At 40.6% G+C, this 25,498-nt stretch overlaps 1 protein-coding gene and 1 long non-coding RNA gene across 4 annotated transcripts; one reads left to right on the top strand and one right to left on the bottom strand.

The window, feature by feature from the left end:
- Window positions 1-1,676: 1,676 nt before the first annotated feature.
- On the top strand, window positions 1,677-24,211 carry zcchc4 (zinc finger, CCHC domain containing 4). 3 transcript variants are annotated; one of them, XM_028038991.1, is made up of 14 exons: window positions 1,677-1,873; window positions 3,400-3,518; window positions 3,593-3,675; window positions 3,777-4,049; window positions 4,588-4,656; window positions 11,359-11,431; window positions 11,502-11,652; window positions 12,169-12,269; window positions 15,237-15,269; window positions 21,559-21,680; window positions 22,294-22,369; window positions 22,455-22,506; window positions 22,585-22,732; window positions 22,876-24,211. In XM_028038991.1, the coding sequence occupies exons 1-14, from the start codon at window positions 1,786-1,788 to the stop codon at window positions 22,994-22,996; spliced, it is 1,509 nt and encodes a 502-aa protein (XP_027894792.1). In that variant the 5' UTR covers window positions 1,677-1,785; the 3' UTR covers window positions 22,997-24,211. The 3 variants fall into 3 exon arrangements, with proteins under 3 accessions (XP_027894792.1, XP_027894793.1, XP_027894794.1); XM_028038992.1 differs by lacking the exon at window positions 15,237-15,269; XM_028038993.1 differs by lacking the exon at window positions 1,677-1,873 and having other exon boundaries at window positions 3,405-3,518; window positions 3,854-4,049.
- Window positions 7,577-9,780, bottom strand: LOC114157830 (uncharacterized). Its single transcript, XR_003598285.1, has 2 exons — window positions 7,915-9,780; window positions 7,577-7,802 (listed from the first exon to the last, which is right to left on the bottom strand). It is a non-coding gene; the product is annotated as an uncharacterized LOC114157830 (long non-coding RNA).
- Window positions 24,212-25,498: the final 1,287 nt, after the last annotated feature.

A 25,498-nucleotide genomic window follows, 5' to 3' on the forward strand; every position in this document is an offset into this window, starting at 1 on the left:
TACAGTACAGACCAAAAGTTTGGACACACCTTCTAATTCAATGGGTTTTTTTTATTTTCATGACTATTTATAAGGCAAGAAATCCCACTTATTAACCTGACAGGGCAGGTTGACCTATGAAGTGAAAACCATTTCAGGTGACGACCTCTTGAAGCTCATCAAGAAAATGCAGAGTGTGTGCAAAGCAGTAATCACAGCAAAAGGTTGCTACTTTGAAGAAACTAGAATATAAGGGGTATTTTCAGTTGTTTTACACTTTTTTGTTTAGTGCATACTTCCACATGTGTTATTCATAGTTTTGATGCCTTCAGTGTGAATCTACAATGTCAATAGTCATGAAAATAAAGGAAACTCATTGAATTAAAAGGTGTGTCCAAACTTTTGGTCTGTACTGTATGTTATAAGAAACAAAGTGAATAATATGGAGCAGTACAACAAAAGCAAAGATTTAATGTACAAATTAACAGTTTTCTTTCCCTCAGCCATTAGACCCATAAATAGTTAGCTGACTCTGACATAACACAGCCACTTTATCCACCTGCTACTCTGCACATGCATACACATTTTTTTTCATATTTATATTTTATTTAATTAGTTATTTATTTGTTTTTGCATCATGTCGGTGCAGGTACCAAAATAATCTGCTGTGACTGGCTTAACTGACTACTGTCCAGTTGCACTAACCAAGTCATTATGAAATGCTTTGAGAGGCTCATCTTAAAACACATCATACAGGCTTATAGGCTGTATGATGATCACAGGCTTATAGGCAAATCAAGCCTCCCATAGGTTTGATTTGCCTATAGGAGGAGCCAGTCCACAGAGGTTGCTGTCTCCATTGTACTACATACAGTCATTACACATTTGCAGCATCCTGACACTTATGTTAGAATGCTATTCGTTGACTTCAATTCACCATTTAACACCATCATCCCGGAGAAGCTGATAGTGGAGCTTCACGATCTGGGACTTTCAACATATATGTGCCTTTCTCACCAACCGACCTCAGGTGGTGAGTATAGGGGACAGAATATCATCCACCCTGGTCCTCAATTCAGGCACACTGCAGGGCTGTGTACTTAGTCTGGTTCTTTTTACATTGCTCACCCATGACTGTCTAGCCATCCACTTCTCCAACAGGGTTCTAAAGTTTGCAGATGATACCACCGTAGTGGGTCTGATAACAAACAATGATGAGACCCTGTACAGAGAGGAGATCCCAAACCTGTCTCAGTGGTGTTCAGTGAACAATCTGGTGCTCAGAAATTTGTCTGCTCAGTATTTATGAAGAAAGAGCCAGGCTTTCAGTTCGACCTCTCCATTAAAACTTACCTTTAGGTACAACACTGTCCTTTCTATGACAGCACTGATGTAAGTGGTAAGTGTTTTGTTGTTTCACTTTTTATCTGTTAGTTTAATTCCCTCCAATGTGAGAGGGAGTGTTTTTGAAAGATCACGCATGTGATTTATTTTATTATTTGAGTTAACTCTGGGAATAGCATGAATTATCTTGTGAAATTTTCTGGAAGAAACAGGAAAATTGGACAGACATAAAGTGCTAATATATTGAAACTGATATCAAAAACCTCAGTTTTTAATGGTTAGATTGTCTCTGTCTCCCTTTCCAATATGGCGGACAAATTAACGTGTCGCTCCAATGGCGTCTCCGACAGGAGGGACGTAAAATGGGCGCGACTTAAAACAGCATGACTCTGGTATTTTTTGAAGTCGCTGTTGTTTTTGAAGTTCTGGAGAGAAGCCAGTAACCGGATCTCTAACTCAGACATGGAGATTAGCGAGGCAAATATGGACAGTTTTGGAATAGAAGTTATTCTTCCAGAGGAGGGAAAAACAGCGCCACGTTGTCCGCATGGTGAGCGGATAGCTGCAACACAACAGCAAACTTAGTCGTTTCAAAAACTGTATACCTGTTAAATTTAATGTTAAATAATTAGCTCTGAGAGATGAACTTATGCTAAACTCAGGATTTGTGTTTATGTTTTAAAAACGCTTTGAAATCAGTGAACTTTAAAGAGGCTAGGCTTATTTCTCAAGATGAAAATCTAGAATACTTAAAGATGCTGTTCCGTGATCTGCTTGTTTTCTTTAGCGAATGATTTTTGATCACTGATAATCTGCAGAACTTTAACTGGTTTAGATTCCTGTTTCTATCTGATTGGTTTCTCTGCATGACCTTCACTCTTAATTTGCGTAAACACCTTATTCTGCATTTATCACAGTGAACAGAATGATTTGCATCATTAACTTGTACAGCTTTAGTTAACATGAACAACTTGTGTCGTTCTGCCCGCTGAGAGGTGGGGGAGGGGGGGGGTTCTCAACAGAATGATGACAATGGTATTGACTTTACTGGTGGTGCATGCATTGGTAGGCTAATACCAAGGGCGTAGGTTTGGTCTAAGTTTTGGTGGGACCTTACAACTTACTGACCCCCCCCCCCCCCTCCCCCCCCGTCACCCCGCTCTACCATTTTTGACCAGTGGGGGGGGCACCACATTGGCTTATAGCCCCCTCCCCCCAACCATAACCAGATCATACAATCTTGTGTATACAACCAGATACAGTCATACTCAGCAGATCAGTTCAAGAACATTTTACTTTTTCCTTTTCAAAATTCAGCAAACATTACAAGTAAGATCAAAAGAAATATCCTCTGGATCTACTGATTATACAAACACAACTGCAGATAAGAACAAAAAATGACTTCTTGCACTTCAGGAAAAAGATCCAATTGTTGAGATGTTATGCATTTAAGAGGAAAAAAGATTCATAAAATTGCTTGCTCTGCTGTCTGAGCATCCTATGTGAAAAAATATTACATAATTAACAGACTCACTGTACTTACAGCCGAGGTAGCGAAATAACTTCTAATGTCTGTCGTCCTTTTCTTTTTTGGTGGCGACATGGAGACTCATAATAAATGTGAAACTCAGAAGGAGACGCGTTCACTGTCAGCACCGTGGACCAAGCTTCCGTTCCGCGTGTGGCCAGCTGGCCGCCGCCTGTTGCAACCAATCAAAGAACGTAGATCCACGTTCTTTGAGCCAATGGCAGGTCGTCATAGTTCATAACAGCGAATTTTAAAATGAATGCTACCACTGCGCAGTATATTGAAATATTAAACTAATCAATGTAGATTTTCGTTTATTTATTTTGTTTTTGTTAAAAAATACATGTTTTTTTTTTATGAATTAATATGGCAAAAATTGGTCGGGACTATTTTATATCCCTTGAATATTGGTCGTGACATGTCACGACCGTCCATACCCAAACCTACGCCCATGGCTAATACCCTCTCTGCCTGGTTTTCCACTAGTAACATTAGCCAGGTACCTAAAAGATAAAATGATAGTGACATCACATCCTGTGTTTCAACAGGTCCTACTTTACTTTTTGAGAAGGTTGACAATGGAGGCAATAAGGGCAGGCGGTTTTATGCGTGCTCAGCCTGTCGAGACAGGAAAGACTGCGGCTTTTTTCAGTGGGAAGATGAAAAGGTATGTAAAAGTTACTTGTAATGTTTGGATATTAAGTTTTGCAGGTAAATGACTTTGATATGTTTCCATTAAAGGTGTCAAAAGCCAGGATGCTGGCCAGAGAAGCAGAGATGCTGTCAAAGAGGCCTCGGTTCACTCAGCAGGAATGTTGTAGCAGGTAAGAGTTGTGCTATAGGACTCCGAACTGGGCTTGTCTCTGATTCTTTATGAATAAACAAATGAATGAAAATATTAACTGACCAAAACTTATCTCCTCAGGTTTGTGCAGTTTGCTTCTCTCCCATTTATTGAGAAGAAGTTCTGTGAGGATTGTCAGATCCTTCTCCTGCCTGCAGAGCACAGCGCTCACTCTGCCCACAGGACCACAGCGGTCACCGCGGCCCAGCTGAGGAGGCCCAGCATCCTGCTGTGTCCGCTAGACAATAAGAAGAGCAACGCCCAGTACCTGTTCACCGATCGCAGTGCACACTTCCTGCTGGATACTTTAGTTGGTCTGGGATATAAAAAGGTTCTGTGTGTGGGGACACCTAGGTGAGACAGATTGCATTTAAGGGTCTCACCACATTAGGCAGACACACTTTTTCTCTGAGTCATTTTATTGAAATCACAAAATGACTCAAGATTCCGAGTTTTCCTTCACAGGCTGTGAATTAACAGGGAATCAGGAGTTCCGAAAGGTTCCATTCATGATCCTATCTTGTTTTCATTACAAATTAAACAAGATGGTTATGAGCAACTCATGGCATCATGAGTTATGACATCATATGTCATATATGTCATATACAGTATGTGCTATACAAATAAAATTTTATTGATTGATTTAATTGATCATATGTCATAACTCATATATTGACATTGTAAAAATTAGTATCAGTTTAACTGTCATATCTACGGTGGGATAGGAGGGTCAGCAAAATGTAAAAACCACAATAAAATGATGAATGCCACAACTTCTGTTGTGACTTTTACTGAGTTTTTTGATCATTCTGGGACACCGTATATGCTACAAAACTTTGACTATGCACATCTTAATCTTACATTGTTAATAAGTTATGGTGGTTTGTGCCAGACTACAGGAACTGATCAAGCTGAGAAACCTGGAGCCAATGAAGAGTTTGTTGCTGGACATTGATTTCAGGTAAGTTTGACTGTATTCTTTATTTGTTCATTTTTTCCAGTATTTTTTCAATGGGAGCAAGCTCCCTATATCTTATTGCTGCACCAGAAGCCCAAGTCATTAACTCTCCTATGCTTTACTGTTGGAATAGGCTGCTTTGAGAGTTATTCACATTTCAAGTTTTCTCTTGGAATATATTATATTTTAGTACTGGACAATAAATGTATTTCAATAATTCATTGAGGAACAGAAAATGTCAATTATAATAACAATGTAGGCTTCAAAACTCAATAGACAAACCTAACCCCTACCAGCCAACATCTGTGGCCACTATTACATAAACCTTCCTGTTCATAAGTTCAGTTATTCAGATTCTCCGTCTCATTTTAAGAAACCCCAGTGAAAGGTGGGAAAATATTGTGTTATTGTGACCCCTGGTGGAAATTATTTAGACCATTCAATACAAAAGAAAACATATTTGTGATCTTGCCAAAAACCTCTAGGAAATGGGTTAGGGCTATGCTATTAAATGATATATAAAAATTATAAAATGTCTGTAACTTGGTTCCATGATGCATCAGTACTTGTACCTATCACTTTTTCTACTCTTTGCTTTGTGATTTATTGTAAAATAAATGTGTTTATAATTTTCTATAGCTTTGTTGGAGTCCACAGGAGGTGATTTGGAATCTAACACTTATCTTAACCAGGTCTTACTGCTGTTGTGAAGACACTAATAAAGTTAAAGGAATAATTTGCAGTACTGAAATCTGGAGAGGATATGAAAATGTTTCAGTGGCACTGGTTTCTTAAAAAGAAATCGTGCTAAGACCACATACAACCATGATGGAGTGGAACATAGAACAAGTTTGGAACCACAAGCACTGTCAATAGAGCTAGATGTTTGACCAAACTGAGTAGACTAGCCTTAGTCAGACACAGGACAAAGATACAATCCTAAGACAGAGCTCTAGCTCTGGACATAAAACTATCCATGGTTAAGCATTGCTCATGCACTCCACCACTCAGAAGAAGAAGTTCTTCACTTTACATCACACAGCAGCTCGCTTTGAGTTTGTCAAACTGCAGCTTAGAAACCAGGTTTATATGATTCTTTGGATTGATGACATCAAAATAAAACCTCCTGAGCTGAACCTCCAGGGGTGGACACTGCTGCTAACCTAGAAAACACCATGAGAAAGTGCCTTCACAGTGGTGCAGCATTGTGGTGGCAGCATCTGAAATGTCTGTCTATCTTTCATGTCCAACCAGCATCACTAAGCATGGGATAAAATACACAAAACAAGTGTGCCAGCCTGATAGGGGTGTGAATGTTTAGAAAAGACTGGATTAACAAACAAGTAGCATTTAAAAAAAAACACATCTTTATTAAGAATAGTTTTTGTCTTGAGTATTGTTGGGTACTGTGTGTAGATCTTTGAGAACACTAACCCCATGCCCAAAAGAAGTTTGACAAACGCATGAAAAAAAGTAATTACTACAGCATTAACACTTGAAGTTTGTCCATCCATCCATCTTCTTCCGCTTATACGGGGTCGGGTCGCGGGGGTAGCAGCTTCAGAAGGGAGGCCCAGACTTCCCTCTCCCCAGCCACTTCTTCCAGCTCTTCCGGGGGAATCCCAAAGCGCCTAAAGACATAGTCCCTCCAGCGTGTCCTGGGTCTTCCCTGGGGCCTCCTCCCGGTGGGACGTGCCCGGAACACCTCACCAGAGAGGCGTCCAGGAGGCATCCTGACCAGATGCCCGAGCCACCTCAACTGGCTCCTCTCGATGTGAAGGAGCAGCGGCTCTACTCTGAGTCCCTCCCGGATGACTGAGGTTCTCACCCTATCTCTAAGGGAGAGCCCAGACACCCTACGGAGAAAACCCATTTCGGCCGCTTGTATCCGCGATCTCATTCTTTCAGTCATGACCCAAAGCTCATGACCATAGATGAGGGTGGGAATGTAGATCGACCGGTAAATCGAGAGCTTCGCTTTTTGGCTCAGCTCTCTCTTCACCACAACAGACCGGTACAGCGCCCGCTTGACGGCAGACGCTGCGCCAATCCGTCTGTCGATCTCCCTCTCCCTTCTTCCCCCATTCGTGAACAAGATCCCGAGATACGTGAACTCCCCCACTTGGGGCAGGACAGCCCCCTTGACCCGGAGAAGGCACTCTACTCTTTTCCGGCTCAAGACCATGGCCTCGGATTTGAAGGCACTGGTCCTCATCCCGGCCGCTTCACACTCGGCTGCGAACCGCTCCAGCGAGAGCTGCAGATCACGACCTGATGAAGCCAAAAGGACCACATCTGAGGGACACGGTCGAACGCCTTCTCCAAGTCCACAAAACACATGTAGACCGGTTGGGCGAACTCCCATGCACCCTCCAGGACCCTGCCGAGGGTGTAGAGCTGGTCCAGTGTTCCATGACCAGGACAAAAACCACACTGCTCTTCCTGAAGCCGAGGTTCGACTATCCGACGGACCCTCCTCTCCAGGACCGATGAATAGACCTTGCCAGGGAGTCTTAAGAGTGTGACCCCTCTATAATTGGAGCACACCCTCCGGTCCCCCTTTTTGAACAGGGGGACCACCACCCCAGTCTGCCAATCCAGGGGAACTGCCCCCGATGTCCATGCGATATTGCAGAGTCGCGTCAGCCAACACAACCCTACAACATCCAGAGCCTTAAGGAACTCCGGGCGGATCTCATCCACCCCGGGGCCCTTCCACCGAGGAGCTTTTTAACCACCTCGGCGACCTCGTCCCCAGAGATTGGAGACCCCAACCCAGAGTCCCCAGGCTCAGCTTCCCCAATGGAAGGCATGTTGGTGGAATTGAGGAGGTCTTCAAAGTATTCTGCCCACCGGCCCACAAAGTCTCAAGTAGAGGTCAGCAGCACACCATCCCCACTATAAACAGTGTTGGTGACCTCACCCTTTGGTGTGAGGGTCTTATTCAGCACACTCAGGATGATGCTAATGCTCTTTGTGACTTGCTCCTGATGGTTCACCCAGTTCTTCAGTATCTGGTCCAGCCTGGTTCTGGTCCGTTTCAGCTCCATATCCAGAGTGTCGACTAGAGCCTTCTCATCCTGCTTTAGGACACACAGCATGTTTTTGAAGTGGTCCTGTACCTGATGTCTCATTACCTCTGTGGTCCGCTTGATGGGGGAGAGGGGAGGAAACGACTTACAGACAGATGTTATAGTTCTGCGGTTGAAATGCACGCAGATTATATGTTTAAGTTCTGCCAGTGTTCTGTCCCATACTCACTGAGAGATCTGCTTTGCGTTTCTTAAGAGACTGGATGTGCGCGTCCGTCTTGGCTCTCTGTTTTGAGCTCCTCCAGACACTGGGATAGCAGCTCCTGCAGACAAGTCAGCTCAGTCGGTTATTAGTTTTACACCTGGTATATTTTGATATGTTTACAATTTTAAAATCTTGAAGTGAACCAGGCATTAGCAGAGAATGCCAGTCTTCCCTCTCCCCAGCAACTTGAGGGATAATCCATGTCTAGTGCATGGTGCACTAGACATCTCCTCACTACTGAGGTATTCTGGGGAGGATATTCAAGGGAAAGACCCAAGACATGCTGGAAGACTTTGACCTTGGGATTCCCTCTCAAGTTGCCGGGGAGAGGGAAGACTGGCATTCTCTGCTAATGCCTGGTTCACTTCAAGATTTTAAAATTGTCAACCGACTTTCAAAATCTGGGACCACACACATGGTTATTAAAAAGTCTGATGCATAAATGCTTTGGTCATACAGTGTGTGTGGTGTACAGCCACATCGCAGGAGCAACAGACTACACACAAACCGATTTCACTCTCCAACATTCAGATGCAACACTGAAAATCTTGCCAAACTTAAGCAATCAAACGGAGTCCAGAGTAAACAAGCATGATCAACTGAGAAGAAGAAATGGCGATAGTATGTGGACTATAATCAAAAAATATAAACACATCCAAAATGTCCACCAGATTTTCTGGTGTGCCATAGCAGTTGTTTTGTCTTATGTGTATTTAGGTTCCTCTCACCAGTTACGTCACATACAAGGGGCTGCATTCATGTTTGTCCTCAAAGACAAACTGAAAAATCAGACAAGACAATCCACCATGTCCAGTATCCCTGATTTTAGATCGGAGTGGTCCCTCAGTCCTTCCAAGTGGACCACATAATTCTTAGCACACAACACAAAGCAGGAATATTGCTTAAGATTATCTTAAGAGTTGTACGGTCATCCTTAAGATTGTCATAAGGGGGAAATCAGGCCAAAATGTAGCATAAAAATAGTGCCACTATTTGACCCTAGATGAGGTAGAAGATGATGGCTGTAGCACCTAACCGCTATGAATATCAAACATCCGCTATATTAAACTTCTGTCTTATCTGGTCATGTATTTGACAGGTGAATGAACTGTTGTTTGTGCTCACAGCCAATAGATATTAGTTATTGTGATATTGATAATATCACAATAACTATTTCTGCTAAACACTGCATGCATTTAATGTTTATTTTCTCTCCCTGCAATTTGCTGTAGATATTGTTTGAAAGGCTCTATGCAATAAATTAACTCGCTTTGTACGTAAATTTGGACTTTATTTTGAGAGCGTGACCGAGAAAAAATTGCTTTTCTTATTTCGGCTTGAGTTGGTGCTGATAAACCTTCAACACAACCAGGGGCGCAACTGCATACTATCTGAGGTGTATGTGAACATGTCATGCCCCCCCTCCACCTTCCTCCTCCATAGGTTTAATATGTCCGTACAGCTCTCCCTTATTCATGCACTTAAAAAATACAGTAATTAATAATTATTGTATGTTACGTTGCCTCCCTAATGTTTTTGTTCCTTCCTGATGTGTGAATAAATCGCATCCTTGAAAGCAATTAAAAAGGAATGAAACAAAAAATAGGCCAATATTTTATCATTTAATATATAAGTGAGCCAAAGAGCCACTTCCACAGCCTCTAGAACAGCCCATTTAATGCTGTTAAATACAGAAAATGGCGACTAGAAAACATTTCCCCACATCGTTTTGGCGTCCCTTCTAGTGCAGCGCCCCTATGCATTGCATACAGTGCATACCCACTTTTTGTGCCACTGAACAACCAGATCTTCAAATCAAGACCCAGGTCTTAGAGCAGGGGTGTCAAACTCCAGTCCTCGAGGGCCGCTGTCCTGCAACTTTTAGATGTTCCTCTGCTGCACCACACCTGAATAGAATAATTAGGTCATTAGCAAGGCTCTGGAGAACTGATCTACACAAGAAGGAGGTGATTAAACCATTTCATTCCAGGGTTTTGTACCTGTGGCACATCTAAAAACTGCAGGACAGCGGCCCTTGAAGACTGGAGTTTGACACCTGTGTCTTAGAGCCTGCAGGAACTCAGCCACATGTTTACCTGAGAAGGCTGGACATCTTTGGCCGCTTTCCTCTGTAGTTTGGGTGATCGTGGAAAAGGCTGAACAGGCTGGTCACTGCTGGAGTCCAGTGGAGTGAAGCTCGCTCCATCCTGCAGCAAGCCAGATAGGCCAGCAGAGGGAGCCAAAAGCTCACCTTGAATTGCCTGAACAGGCTGTCCATTACTGACAAATGCTTTGTTTTCAGCCATTTCTCAGGAACTGCAGCTAATTGAAAATTAACCAAAATATATCAAAAATGTTAAATTCATACTTTGATTATATTAATGTTAATATTAATATGTTAGTATTTTCTTGTTTAAAACATTCCTGCTGGTAGAATAAAATTGCTTTAATAACAGTTGTTTCATGCTGGTGATACTTTGAAGTCTTATACCAGATTTTATCTACTGAAACAATGAGCGAAGGGGATGAGAATGCTCTTTCTAGACCCGAGTGGCTTTCTTATGCAGGGCTCCTTCACATCATTTCTGAAATCTGAGATATTATTCCAAGTCTCAAACCAGGTCAGTGTGTGTTTACTTGCAATTACGCTCTCAGTTCCCTCAAAAGAGAGTCATCTTGATTTTTCATATCTGTAATCTGCATGGAACTTGAAATGAAGTCTGTTATGCACAATTGTACTCATGAATTTAAAATGAGCAACCTTCTTGGGGAAAAAAAGTATACTTGTGTTAAATTACACATAGGTGAACTGTAAAGCAATCATTTGCTCTAGGGTTTTATTTGGGATATCAGAGTAAAGGGGGTTCATTAACAATGCACGCTACATGTTGCTAATTTTGATCTGTAAAAAGTAATTCTTCTGTGTCACATTGTGTTGGTTTGTCATGTCAAATCCTGCAAAAATAAACAAAATTCAGAAGTTGTTAATGTGAAAAAATGATAAAAAGGTCTTGGTGTGTGAACTCTTTTTCCTGGGACTGTAAATCACTTCAAGTTTCATTAAACTTGTCTAATCATGCTAGAGTCTCTAGACTACTCCTATTCTTTTCCTTTCGTTTCAAGCTGACCATTAATCTTCTCTTCAGTATCGGAGACAGTAAAAGCTGCTTCTAAAAAAATAAAAATAAATTTAATTTAAAGAACTCTTACCTAGGTCACTGGACTTTGTTTCTCTAAAAAACTGTGCACCAAGTGGGTTGTGTCGTTTCAAGCTTCAACCGCTAGCACAGGTTACCTGGGTACATTCAGTGGTTCTGTTTTTATGTGTGCACTCTCTAGAACACAGTCAGGCCCAGACAAGCCTAGATGGGTTCCATGAAACATCAGAACTATTTGTGTGTGTTTCAGATATGCTCAGTTCTACAGTCAGGACGAGTTCTGTCACTATAACATGTTTAACCACCACTTCTTTGGCGGAGAGGTAAGAGTTGAGTTTGCAGATCCAGCTTAAGGCAGTTTCAGCTCTGACTGACGGAGTGTTGTCCTTTCAGGCCTCCAGAGCTGTTTTGGATGCATTCCTGACAGAGGCGGATGGGGAGCAGGTGGTGATGGTAGCAGACCCTCCGTTCGGCGGACTGGTCAAACCTCTGGCCAACAGTTTCTCCTTGATTTCTCAAACGTGGAAGAAGCTGCGGAACTCTGGTTAGCAGGTTTTTAGTTCCTTGCCACATGTATTACTGACAGATTTTTTTTTTTTTTTTTGCTTCAAACCTCCTCAAAACAACACAGAGATATCAATAAATGGCAATTCTGTGAATATTTAAAATTCACAAATATTATTGATCTCAAAGGGATTAAATATTGTTGCAAATCATTAATTCAAATTCTTCAAAGAGTTATTTTAGATAGTGATTGCTGTTGGCTGGAAAGATCTCCTCTAGTGATCTGTGTAACAGTGATTTTGAAGAATCCTCCGACTGAAGACACTAAGTTTTTCCAAGACAATCTCATGGAGAGGATGATCTTGTAAATTTTACAAGCATTAGTTTACTGAATATAGACTAATTTCTGATCTAACGCCTACAGAAAGAGGAAAAGTTGCTTTAACCCCTCATGCCTTGAAATGTCATTCAACAATGATATGGATGTTGTTTGCCAGATTCGATGTGATTTAAATGCAGGAACTCCTGTGTTGAACTCTGACCTCTATGTGTTCAGGTGACTCTAACATTGACATTCCCATCATTTGGATCTTTCCGTACTTCTTTGAGCCTCGCATCCTGGAGTGTCTCCCTGCACTGACCATGCTGGACTACCAGGTACCAGCTTATTGAAAAATACACCTTTTCATTCCCAGGAGTTGTGTTTTTAATGTTATTCTGTACCTGAAGTAAAGCCCCAGTATTTATGGGCTTTAGTGACCACAGCTGCCTGCGAATAGCCAATATAAGCAAATGCTTCAGACTCCTTCTAAAGCCAGTCATAATTACCATTTTACTAATTTAGACACTAAATATACCTATGTGCATTAATACGCACAGTGGAAATCATTTTAGCACTAACACAGCTTTCCTTATCTCCGCTACTGGATCTACAGCCAATCGGCACCAAGGAAACTGAATGGCGCTCCTGGCTTGGTTGCAAATTGCAGCCAATAGATTGTCATGTAGCATTGCCCCCAGGTATTTCAGCTTCTTGGGCTGCATTTTCTTTCATATATCTTAGGAACACTCTATGAAATACTCTGGAGATCTTCCACAAATAATCTGGAGTCACATTCCACAGAGAAACCTGCAAATACTGAACTTAAAATAGGCAGGAGTCTACTGTACACAGTAAATGTCTATAAACTGGGGTTGCACCAATTGCAATTTTCTGGCCGATCACAAATATTTAAAAAGCCTGAGTTGAAAAGTTACTAAGTTGGCAATAGAGAGGCAGTTATTGTTAACCATGCTTCTGCAGATGTGACCAGTGGGCAGGTCAGTCAGTCAGGCATCACTACAGAGGACAGTGGCTGATTTTCAGACCTTTGTGAAAGAAGATAATATCGGTTTCTCATGTAAGTATCAGCTAATTGCTGATTTTCAAAAATAATAGAAATCCATTCATTTTCAGTAAGATGCTGCAACTACCCCATAGTGTTGGAGGCATGTCATTCCCTAACTTCATGTACTATTACTGGGCCGCCAACATTAGAACCTTACTGTATTGGTTAAAGAATGACATTCCTGCTACAAGCCAGGTGGCCTTGGAAAGAAAGTCAACTACATCTAGTTCTCTCTCTACCCCCAGCTACCTTTTAAACAATCAGTTTCAACTTATACTTCCAACCCAGTGGTAATCCACACAGTAAAAATCTGGAATCAGTGCAGGAGGTCGGTCCATGTATTTTCAGGCAGTTCGTTATTTCGTTTGAAATGAAAAATGGAAAAACAAAAATAGACTCGTTTTTTCATTTTTCATTTATCAAAAGAAAATCGGAAAACAGATAACAGCTCGTTATCTGATTTTCCATTTAGTGCACAAAATGGAAATGGAAAAAACAGATAACGAGCGCTGAATTTCGATTTTCATGATTTCATTTTTGACAAGTGGTCTGACCCGGAAGTTCTCTGTCCTGCTTTCACAAGAGCCGGGTCACACATTGTACTGGCTGCACACATATACATATAGCCTGTTTCAGGCTATGTACTGTAGTAATTTCTGCTAACTGCAACTCAGTTTAAGTAATGCTCCTGTGAGAAACAAACAATACCGGACATCCAGCTACCGAGAAAAATGGTTAGAATGAGTTTCTATTTTGAAAAGCCAGAGTGCGGGGGAGTGGCTTTCCACACCAACCTGCAGCCATACCTGTCTGGTCTCTGGACCAGCAAGATGGCTTCTATTGCACTGTGCCACCAGCAGCAGTAGATAGAGGTAAGAACACTATTAATATGTCACAACAAGTTGTTTTTAGGCGAGAAAGTAGTAGTGATGGCCAAATGAAGTAAAGCAATGAAGCTTCCCAGCCCGTTGCTTCACCCAAAGGTTCATTACTCAGTGGTTCTTTCATTTCTCTCTAGTGACATCTGCTGTTGAAACTGGCAGCCTGTCACTCAGCTAGACATACTTAAAAAAAATTGTAAATGCAATATTGTCACAAAGTTTTTGTCAAACTCATGTTTAATAACAGGAGAGTGAATTAAATTCTATTTAACTAATCTTTTTTAGTTATTAAAATGATTTGTAGCCAATCCTGGTATATGTTAACTGTCAGTGGCTGTTTTCTTTTGTCATCAACTGATTTGACAATAAAGACATTTGTTTTAGTGTATTTGGAGTGTAGTGCTTGTTGGGGCAGACAGTATTCTTTGAGTTTTGATTTGCATCCTGAAAAACTAAAAATTTTCAAAAATTATTTTTCTTGGATTTCTATTGGCTCTCTGATCCCTTATATTTTTACTAATCAGCCAGAATTTTACTCTTCCAACAGCTTTAGTCTGTTTCTGCTGTGCAAGACTGAGATATCTTTGCAGAACAAAGAAATAGTGGAAATTTAAAGAAGGTGAGAATTTTGAAGGTGAAGGGGTTAATTATATTTATTTAAGAATCTTTTGAGTGATCATCTAGAAGTCTTCCCAGATGTCAGATTTTTTTCTTCTTGTTGGCTCCATTTCAATGTAGCACATTTCAGCAACAATGCAGTGGGTCACATGATTTTCAGCAAGACTACACAAGCATCAGAGTGGGGCTTCATCTGACACGCCCCCTTTTTACTCGGCGACGCCTGGAAGCCTGGCTTCAGATGGCGTATCACTAGAAAGGAGCCCTCACAGCTTCATCTATCCACATAGTGAATCCAAAATTAGGCTTTTTTGAAATATGCTCCGACGTTTTTGGAGCTGCGTAGCTCCACTACCGGGGCCAGGCGGCTCCAGGCTCAGCCGGCGGGTGGAGTGTTTTCCCCGCAAACCGCAGCCTGATCTTGGCAGGTCACTGTCGTTTTCCTCTGCTTATTATCTGTTCGTAGCGGCTCAAAGTGTGATATGAAGAGTTTAATGTGTTTGTAGGCTATCTGTACCGTTTGATACGTGTACCAAAATATAATATTCTTCTCTAGAGTTCTGAAGATATTCTGCTCAGTGTTTTCTTCTAGTTCCACTTACTAGTAATCCCTTCCTCATTAATGTTTTTTAGTTTGTAAATTCATATTTTTTTGTGTGTATGTGAAATATATTCTTCCCTTTGATTGGCTTCTTACGTGCAGAGTGTACCTTTTTTATTATTATTGTTTCATACAGGCAGCTCTTCAGAAGCAGAGGCCACAGCTCCAGGTTTGGATGCAGTTTCCCAGAATCTCCCAGTGATCCTCTTCCTCCTCCTGACATCATCTTCTTCACTGTCTCCTCATCTTTCATATACTTAAATTATAGAAATATTTGTTCATGACAGGGTACACAGCTGTATAGGGGGGGGGGGGAGTTATGACAATTCCAAGGGCCCCTGACCAACAGGGGGGCCTCCACATTTTTATTCATTTATTTTGTTCATAGAAAAAAAAAAAACATGGGGCCCTGTCAATTACAAAATTAATTATATTGTGTTCTCTAAAATTGTTTTTAACACAACTTTAGCTTGGAATACAAAACAAAGTTAGAATATAAGCTCTGTGAAGGTATCATGATGAAATTAATTATACTTGTATTAATTGCCGCTTTATACGAGTGTACAAAGTGTGCCGGTCAGAGAGAACTTCTGGGTCAGACCGCTTGTCAAATATGAAATCATAAAAATCAAAATTGAGGGCTCGTTATCTGTTTTTTCCATTTAAATTTTGTGCACTAAATGGGAAATTGGATAACAAACTGAGCCGAGCCGTTATCCGATTTCCGATTTTTTAAAATAAATGAAATACGAAAAAAAATCATTTTTCATTTCAAACAAAAAAACGAACTGCCTGAAAATAGACGAACTGAAGTCCTTTAAAAGTACAGTTATTATCATCTGTTCCAATATCGAATCGTCACGCTTGCTCCCCTCTTAGGAGATACAGCTTTCAATGCTCGGTGTCTAAAAGGAACATTTGTTATATGATCTCTATGTAGACAAGAAGTTTGCCTTACATGAACAGCTGGTACAGAAATTTGATATCCACAAATCACAGTTCTTCAGGCATTTACTTTTGAGACATTGTGCGATCTCAAGCTGAGTGCTTTCCTCTGGGTCCTTTCACTTCCCTTGTGGATAAGATTCTGGAGTCTAGGTCCGACACAAAATGTTTAGAATACACGTTAAGAATTTATTCATTGCTCATTTCAAACAATAACACCAACTTGGATTCTCAGAAATACAGATGGCAGATGGACTTGGAGGAATCCATGTCAGTGTAACCCTTCTTGCTTTTCACAGCGCCAGTATAGTCTTGGTTGGTTGTTGTCACCTAGTGTGATATAAAATGAAATTCTCACAATGTGATTGACTGCATGCAAGTGGTCCAACAGCTGAAAAACAAAAGACACAGTTAACGTCGTGACTGAGCGGTCAGCCACAAACACCAACTGGCGCAGCTCCCACTGATAGGGTCATATTTTTCCAGCCCAACCACAAGAAAACTTTATAAATTATATTTGTAATTGTTAAATGATCTTACAGTATTTCGTTAATTGTTGAACTAGAAAAATATGGCCCCAAGTAAAAACAATAGCGAAGAGCTGCCTCTCTCAGCACCTTCCTCCACCAGCGCTCCTCAGAATTCTGGTGGGAGAAGCCGTGAGAGCGTCTGAAGGACCCGTTGCATGCAGTTACTCATCACACCACTAGGTGGCTCCAAACACATGGATACAACAATCTCATTACAAACACATACACACTATTATTATTATTTTGGGCAAAATTCACATACACATTCATACACACTTTTCTTTCTGTTACACCCACCCCTGCTGAATTTTGACCAAAATGATTAAAGTGCAGAATTATCACCATAACGGAAAATAAATAAATGAATAAATAAATCACATGAATTGGCTGATATGGATATACAAAGTCCAACTGAAATAGTCTCCTTTACAAAGGATGAAGTGGCAAGAAAATGGTGCCTTATTCCTTGCCATCTCCTGGAAGCAGGATGCAGCCTACATCCCACATAATCCATGCCCAAAAAGTAGATGGGGTCCCTAAACCTGGACCTGTACCAACAGTGGTGATATACATTACTAAAATAAATAAATAAATAAACTCAGAACAAGGAAAGGTCAGTTTACAAAAGAACCTATTACTATAAATGTCTCTGCTGGAACATTTGAAAAACTGAATTAGAAACCCTGTCAAAAAGCTGACTAGCATTGTCATTAACAGCTATGTTGGTCATCACCTGGATCAGTCTATTGACAGGCTTGACTATCCTACCAACACGGGTTCTGACTGTGTAAATAGTGTCATGGTCAGTGTCAGTAACAGACTGAGCAACTAGTGAAGTGTGTGGACAAACACTCTGTGTGTCAACTGAAGCATTTGAGGGATTATTGTCACAGTCCATCTCACTAGGGGGCAACAGAGATTCCCCGTCTGCCTGTGCTGCAGAGACAACATCTCCATCAGAGTCATTCACAGGGGCAACATCAAGGGGCTCATCAGATAGGGAGCTGACCCAGTCTTGTGTTCTGATTCTTGAATCATTTTCCTGCATGACTGATCCCAGAACATCTGAAATAGAGTTAATGTCAGAGCTTTCAGTTGTGAGGGCAGCAGAGTCAACAGGCTGACTGGATGTATCAACAGGAAGGAAGTTCACTAGCATCAAGAGGTTACGATGCACAACTTGAACTTGACCGGTGGTGGGGTGTTTTACTTGATATGTGTGAGTTGTAGGGTTCACGCCCACAACGGTGTACACAGTAGACTCCCAGCGGTCAGCAGTTTTGCGTTTGCCTCTTTCACGCTGTTTGATACTAAAACACGGTCGCCAACCCCAATAGATTTCCCTTTAGTTTGGCGATTGTAGAGAACAGCCTGTCGATCTTGTTCCTTGTTTGCATGATTTTGAGCTATGGCCATAGCATCTTGAAGATCTTTAGTCAGGGACAGTACATACTTATCATATCCACCAATTTCAGGGTCTTGAAGAATGTTCTTAAAAAGCACGTCAACAGGGAGGCGTGGCACTCTCCCATACATCAGATAAAAAGGGGCATAGCCTGTGGTTTCATTGACTGTGCAGTTGTACATGAAGGTCAATGTCTGAAGTTGTTTTGGCCAATTCTGTTTTGCATCTGGTGCAAGTGCTCTTATCATGTTTCCCAGTGTTCTGTTGAAGCGTTCCACACTGCCGTTACCCATTGGATGGTAGGGGGTCGTATGGGATTTTCTCACACCAGCAACTTTCAACAGTTCACTTATGAGCTGACTTTCAAAGGATGGGCCTTGGTCAGAATGGATTCTCTCAGGAAAACCATAGATGCAAAAGTACTTGTCTGTTTTTGACACTTTCTCAGGAATATTTGGATCAACTGTACATCTGTCACCATCCATCCAGCTTTATGCTTTCTACTCATTCATTCTTAGACTCATTCTTTGTAGATGGAAGGATCCACATCCTCTAGAGCAGTGGTTCTCAAACTTTTTTCAGTGATGTACCCCCTTAAAAATATATTTTTAGTCAAGTACACCCTGACACGGGCAAAACATTTTTGGAATTAAAAAGAGGTACAGTGCTGTAAAATCACTGTCTGATTTATTAAAGCCAAACAACTTATATCAGTGAACCTGACAAATACATCCATATTGCAAACATTGCATGGTTAAACAAAAAAGAAAAACAGAAGACGGTGACCACCAGGAAGGTATAAAACCAGTCAAACCGTTTTATTTTAAAGAATATTGAAACTAAATACTGAATATAAAATTCAGTGCATGAACACACATTTATATTTTATCGAACTTTTTACAAAATAATTTTTCCCAAGACGTATTATGAGGAGCCTACTGATTTTTTAAAGATATTTTGAAAAGCTTCACGTACCCCCTGCAGTACCTCCACGCACCTCCAGGGGTACGCGTACCCCCATTTGAGAACCACTGGTCTAGTAAATGGTCACTAGTCAAGGGAGGTTATGTGTTACATTCACTTGGAGAAGATTAGTTATACAGTCAGAAGATCTGTTCAATTTTATAACATCTGGCAGCCATTTATATCTTATGTTGAAGTTTTCCAGCAGATATATTTGCGTAATGGTCAGATATTGGTTGTATCATTTACAGGGCTGAATTGAGGAGGGTCTGGGCCCCTGGGCTTGAGCCAAAGTGTGGGCCCTACTAAATCATGGCTATACAGTTACATATATCCCTGATTTCCTTCCCTTTGGGTGGTCGGCGCTTGGCTGTGACTTACTTGTGGAACCGATCCTATCCACAAACCTTATCTACCTACAAGGTCACAAAAATCAGCCACTGTCCACCATGAGAGGCTGATGGACAGTTGGAACCACAGGTCATCTCTCTATGCAAGGTTTACAACAGTCACTGCATGATTGACAACTTTTTTGCTATATTTTGCGCACACACACGTACAAAGAAATTTCAGCAAATCAGATTTTTAAAGATCGTGATCAGTCAGAAAATTGCTACCGGTGCACCTTTAATGAATGTAAAGATCATTACTACAAACAAAATAGTTATTAAAGAAATACTTGAACATCTTGAGCATGTCTATTCAACAGAGCTTTCCTAAGGAAGAAAAATGTGACAATGTTCTCTATCCATCCTCAATGTACAGCATTTCTTTTTATCCTTCATTTCTATCTTTATCTGCCTTCCTCCCTCTTTCAATTTTTATCAACTGTATCTTTCTCTCTAATTATCAAGTTTATTTCCTTACCAAGTTCAGACAGTCAGGTTATTTCCCCTCTGACAGCCAAACCTGATCAAAACTTTTATTCTGTGATGACTGAATTTAGCAGCGTGTCAGGGCAGGACGCACTCAAGTTAATACAGTCGGCCCTTCGCCATATGATTAGGACAGCTGCTGCTAGCTGGAAGCTAAAGTTAGTTCCGCTTTTTTAACTTCACATTGAGTGAGCGGAGCAGTCACATTACTTTTCTGTGACTTTTGCTGTTTTCTTGCTCTTTAAAGTACTCTTGTGTTTTTTCAGTCACGGAAACCCGTTTCAAAGCATCACTGACATTTAGCATCATTGAAAATACAAAACACAGCTGCGGTGGATGGAGGGTAAATCAGTCACTGAGTTTGGATGTACTCACCAATTGGAGCTGGCTTTCAAAGCGCGATCTGGAGAAGAATCGTTTCTGATGTTTGTAAACCTATTGTTCCGATGCTTTAAAATTAACATCCATATTTTGACAGCTCCCTGCTTTTTGTTTAGCCCAGTAAATTCACACGAACTCATCAGTTTTTACCCAAAGCACAGGATCAATACTGTACGGATCGTTGCACATGACGCAGAAGATCGCCCTTCCGCCGCGTCTGAATCCGCAGGCGCCAGATCGGACACAGCTCCAGATTCTGGTGGCACAGTAGAGCCGCTGTTAGCAAGGCTAACGTTTTGAGAAGCGGAGAGGGACGGTGGTTCTGTTCCATGTCCAAAATGAGTTTAAAAAACCCTGTTAGCTGGGATATTTTCTTCACCACCTCTCTGTTGCGCTTATCCTTTTCTTTTGTTTCTGCGCTCCGCTGTCATACTTTCTGTTGTCCGCCATCGTAAGAAATTACTCCCTGATGCTCCTCCCCAAAGCATAAGAAGCGTCGAATTTGGACCAATAATAATCAAGCATTCATGATGGACGTTTGCCAGAACAGATCAGACAGTTTTTCAACAACACTGTCAAAATACTTTTAGCCAGTGACGAAATTAAGGCATTCTGATCTTATTCATTCACAAAAGTACAAAGCACCTTTCAGGGCCCTTGAAGCACCGTGGCCCTGGGCTGCAGCCCTAGTAAACCCTTGCTAAAACCTGGGCTTGATCATTTATGCACAAACCTGAAACTTGCATTTGTTGTTTTATGAGCGTAAAACGGTACATATCGGGGTAATAGATCCGGTATGGGAGGGATTTCTGTAGTGTGTCTTTTCTATTGGATTGTGTTGTTTACATAAAAAACAATATAAAAACTTTGATAAAAGAAATTAGGGCAGATTTATTGGTGCACTCCTTTCTTTATACCCTGTCAATACAGGGTACAACTGATACAAAATCAATTAAACCCCAGTTTTTTTTCTTTTTGATTGGTTCAACCTGGGTTACTGGTCATTAAGGGTGTCTTTGGACCAGTTTCTTCATGAACAGTGAAGAGATGGTTTGATAAACAAGAGATAGACCAAGTAACAAGCAAGCTACAATGTCATTTTTCCTTCTTCACACATGAACTTTACTATTGGTCTTCTTGTATACAGCTCTCTATGATTGTTTTAAGTCGTAGTTGCTGGACAGCTTTAATCTGTCATTTAACAAAATGATTGAAATAGAAGTCACAAGTTAAACACCCAGAAAGACTGGCTGGATTAGATGTAATCTGGAGTTTCAGGGTATCCTGAGCAGAGTAGATGCTGATGGGGCATTCATCAAAGTTTTTTGGATTCTAACTGTATTTTTTATTTTTAACAAGGTGGACTATGACAACCATCCTCTCTATAAACACGGGAAGACGGGCAGGAGGCAGTCTCCTGTCAGACTCTTTACTAATATTCTACCCAAACAAGTTGTTCTGCCCAGAGAGGAGGGCTACAGGTATTGACTTGTCATTGACTCCTAATACAAAATAGTTCTGTTTTGTATATGCCGTTGAAACAAGATGTTTACATACACTTACCAAAACTATTTCTGTTTGCTAAATTCAACAATAAGAGACAGAATATTTCAGAGATTTATTTTTTTAATGTTTTAAAAATTAGAAGTTTACATACAGAATGCTTAATATCTCTCCAAACAATGAAGAGAAAGAACAATGATGATGTCATGACTTTGGAAACTAACCCAACACCTGGAACTCACTGCATTCTGATTTGACATGATGGGTAAGGTAAAAAGAAATCAGGAAGAGCGTTAGTACAGCTGCACTAGTCCAGTTCATCCATGGGAACAATTCACCGATGCTTGAAAGACTGGAGCCACGTTCATCTCTTCAACCAATTATATGCAGTATAGACATCTTCTACAAGGAAACAAAAAATGCTTGATCCAAGTCATGTAGTTCAAAGACAATGCTTCTAAATACTGAGAAAATGTACATAAACTTCTGATTTCCACTGTATTTGTTATACATCATCTTACATGATGTAGAATAATGTATCAAAGTTTGTGTTTAATACAGAGTTGTCCCATAATTTATTTATTTCTGCAGATTTTGCTCCATGTGTCAGAGATATGTGTGCTCCCTGAACAAACACTGCACTAAATGCAATCTTTGTCCATCCAAGGTATCACATGTTCTTCATAAATGTATTCTAAAACTGCAATAGTTTCTTAAAGTCTATAAATGCTATTTTCTGTTGGTGATTTTAGGATGGCCGTGAATGGAAGCACTGCTCAGCATGTGGGAAATGTGTGAAACCATGTAAGACATTAGATATTTTAATATTGTTTAGTTTTTTGTGCTTGATGTTGAGAATAAAAAAACCTTTTCCAACATCAGCCTGGAGCCACTGCACGTCCTGTGGCCGCTGCGCTCTGCCGGACCATCCCTGTCGGCAAGGTGATGGGGGTAACGGCTGCTTCAGCTGCGGCAGCCTGGAGCACCAACGGAAAGCCTGTCCTCTCAGAGATATGCGGAGGAAGAACAGGTAAGCCACATCACATCCTGGAAGGGATTACATATTTTCCTTTACCTACAGAGAATTGAATATGGAACGTCTTAAGTTGTCTCAATATCTGGGTGTGTGTGCATGTATGTGTGTGTGTGCGCGTTTTTCTTTCTTTCTTTTAGTTTGGGGCCTAAAGCCAAGAGTCTGGGGAAGAAAGCTTCCCCTTATCTAGCGAAGCCTGGAGCCAAGAAGAAGTCTGGAGTAGCAAACAGAGCAAAGAAAAGAGCTGCTAATGCTCTGTGAACTCTCATCAGGTTATTTTTGTAACTTTTACGAAAATGTATTTTTTTCCATATTTGTTCCAACTGACACCATGTCTTGACAAAATAATATGAGACAGATAATCTGTGAAAAGATCAAAATGCACCACTCCTGGTTAAAAACAACTGTTCAGAGCAAGGAGGAGGGTCTTAAAGCTGTCAATCACACCTGTGTACATGCTACTCCATGTGCTAATGGTGGAGAAACACCACCAAATTATTACTTGTTGTCATGCTAACTAGCATGATTGAGAGCGCTAAGACCCTCCTCCTGTCTCTGATTGGTTGTGTCTGACTAAGTGGTGTAATTTTGCCGTTAGTACTGGAAACACTGGGAGAAGGCAGAGGAGCTCAATCTTTTTCACACAGGATCTGTCTTATATTGTACTGTTACAAAGATCATTTTAACAAATATGTAAAAAAATCTATTTTCTATTAAAGATGCATACTGAATCTTTACCAGCTTCAAACATTGTTAGAAACTAACTATAGGTGTGGAAAAACATATAATTGACTCACCTGTACTTTTATAAAACAAAGATGAAACCAAGTTGGAAAAGGTGTGTGAAAAACTAGTTGACTGGATATCTTGTAGAACCCCATTCAGTGGTTGGTCCCACCACAACATTTAAATCAGGCTGATGTCTGGGCTTTGACTAGTTCATTGCAACAACTGAACTCTTCTCCAGTCATTCTGTTGTCGATTAGCTGCTGTGTTCCCTCGATCACCTGACCCAGCTGTTGGACAGATGGACTAGGGACTAACTAAAACACTTTGGTGTACAAAGGATATCTAAGTCTTGTGCCTGCAGATAAACAATTTCAAATTATCACCTTCCCAACACCGTAGGTGATAGTATGAGATGTTTCTGCTGAAGTGCTCTTTTTCTTTGCTCTCACCTTTTCTGTCATCTGTCCAAAGAACATTGTGTCAGAATTTAATTAGTGCTGCTATATTGTTTTCAGAGACGATAAATCTTCTCCTGGAAAACCTTCCAAACAGCCAATCGTTTCAGTACAATTGTCCTACAGTAATATTAGGAATAATTTTAGAATATTTTGAACCCCAAATTATTTTTATCAGGATGTGAGACTTAAAATTAAAAGAATAGGTGCTTTTTAAACTACAAATAAAAATCAGACTGGCTGTTGTTAAAAATTCCATGTTTGAGTTCAATAAAGAAAGACTCAATGTGAAGTTCTTGTATAATTTTTTCGCTGATCACTTTGTATATATATACAGTATATATATATAATATATATTGTTGTTACGCAATAGCCAGCCCCGCCCTAAACTTCACAATACCCATGGGCTGACTACTGGCCAGCTCTCCGTCTAACGGGTCCGGAAAACCTCTGAACCTTCGAGTGTTACCCTGAAACAGGTCTGGGAGAGATGATCTGTCTAAGCTGGTGTCGAAGGAGACTAAACTAGCCTCTAACTACCTACGATCCAGGAGTTATGACCTTTTTCAGTTAAGAAACAGTCAGCTGAGTATCCCTGACAACTGCATAACTTCAGTAACCACTCCTGTTGGCAGTAGCTCTCCCTCTATCGACAACGTGCACTTGTTACAGACCAGTCAATTTTCAGTGGCTCGGCATGAGCCCAAGGTCATTATTTTATCAACACTAAAGGAATTTCTGAAGCCACCGCATTTCTAGAGAAATGTACGTACATGGATTTTACATTAACCAGAAGAACCATAAAATGTGGACTCAATTCATTTCGATGTCCACAATCCTTATTAGAATTTTGATGCATCTTTATTAAGCAAGCGTTTAGCAGGGGTAAATGACAAACAGTTTAATTATCAATGATTGCGAAATAAAAGTAAAACTCAATTTGAATATAATCACCTTAATAATTTCCTAACTTCTTTCCCTAAACTGTGTCACTAATTTACTGAGAGAATATTGCGGACTGTCAAGAAAACTGGTATGGGGTTTGAGATCTTTCCAGGTACACGCAGAAAAAGGGCATAAAGGCTTAGGAGAAATAAAGCAATCTTGTGTTTTGATTTATAATAATTAAGTTGAACATGTATGAGTACAATTGATAATATGTGTATGTGTATAAGTAATCACTGGATGATCCTGAAATGTATGAATAATGATCTGTAATGATAACAACAAATAATTATGGTTGATGAGTTATAATCTGAAAGAGATGTAAGTTTTAATGAATATTAGAGCTGAGATGATTTAAATGATTTCAATACTAAGTTGAATGTGGTTGATAATGTTAACAAGACAAAGAGGGCAGTTATAGAAAAGAAGGAAGTTGGAACAATACAGTCAGCAGGATGGGTGAGGCCCGGCTGACAGGAAATGTCGCAAGTAGGCAAAAGGAGGAACTTTTTGCTGGACTCAGTAAACAGGATGGGGGCCGGTACTTTCCACCGGAGAAGCAGCAGATGTTCAGGAAGTCATGCAGACCAAGCTGTACACACACACACACAGAGGAGAACAATATAAAAGGAGG

The sequence above is a fragment of the Xiphophorus couchianus genome, chromosome 14 (genome assembly GCF_001444195.1).
Source record: "Xiphophorus couchianus chromosome 14, X_couchianus-1.0, whole genome shotgun sequence".
Lineage (NCBI taxonomy): Eukaryota > Metazoa > Chordata > Actinopteri > Cyprinodontiformes > Poeciliidae > Xiphophorus > Xiphophorus couchianus.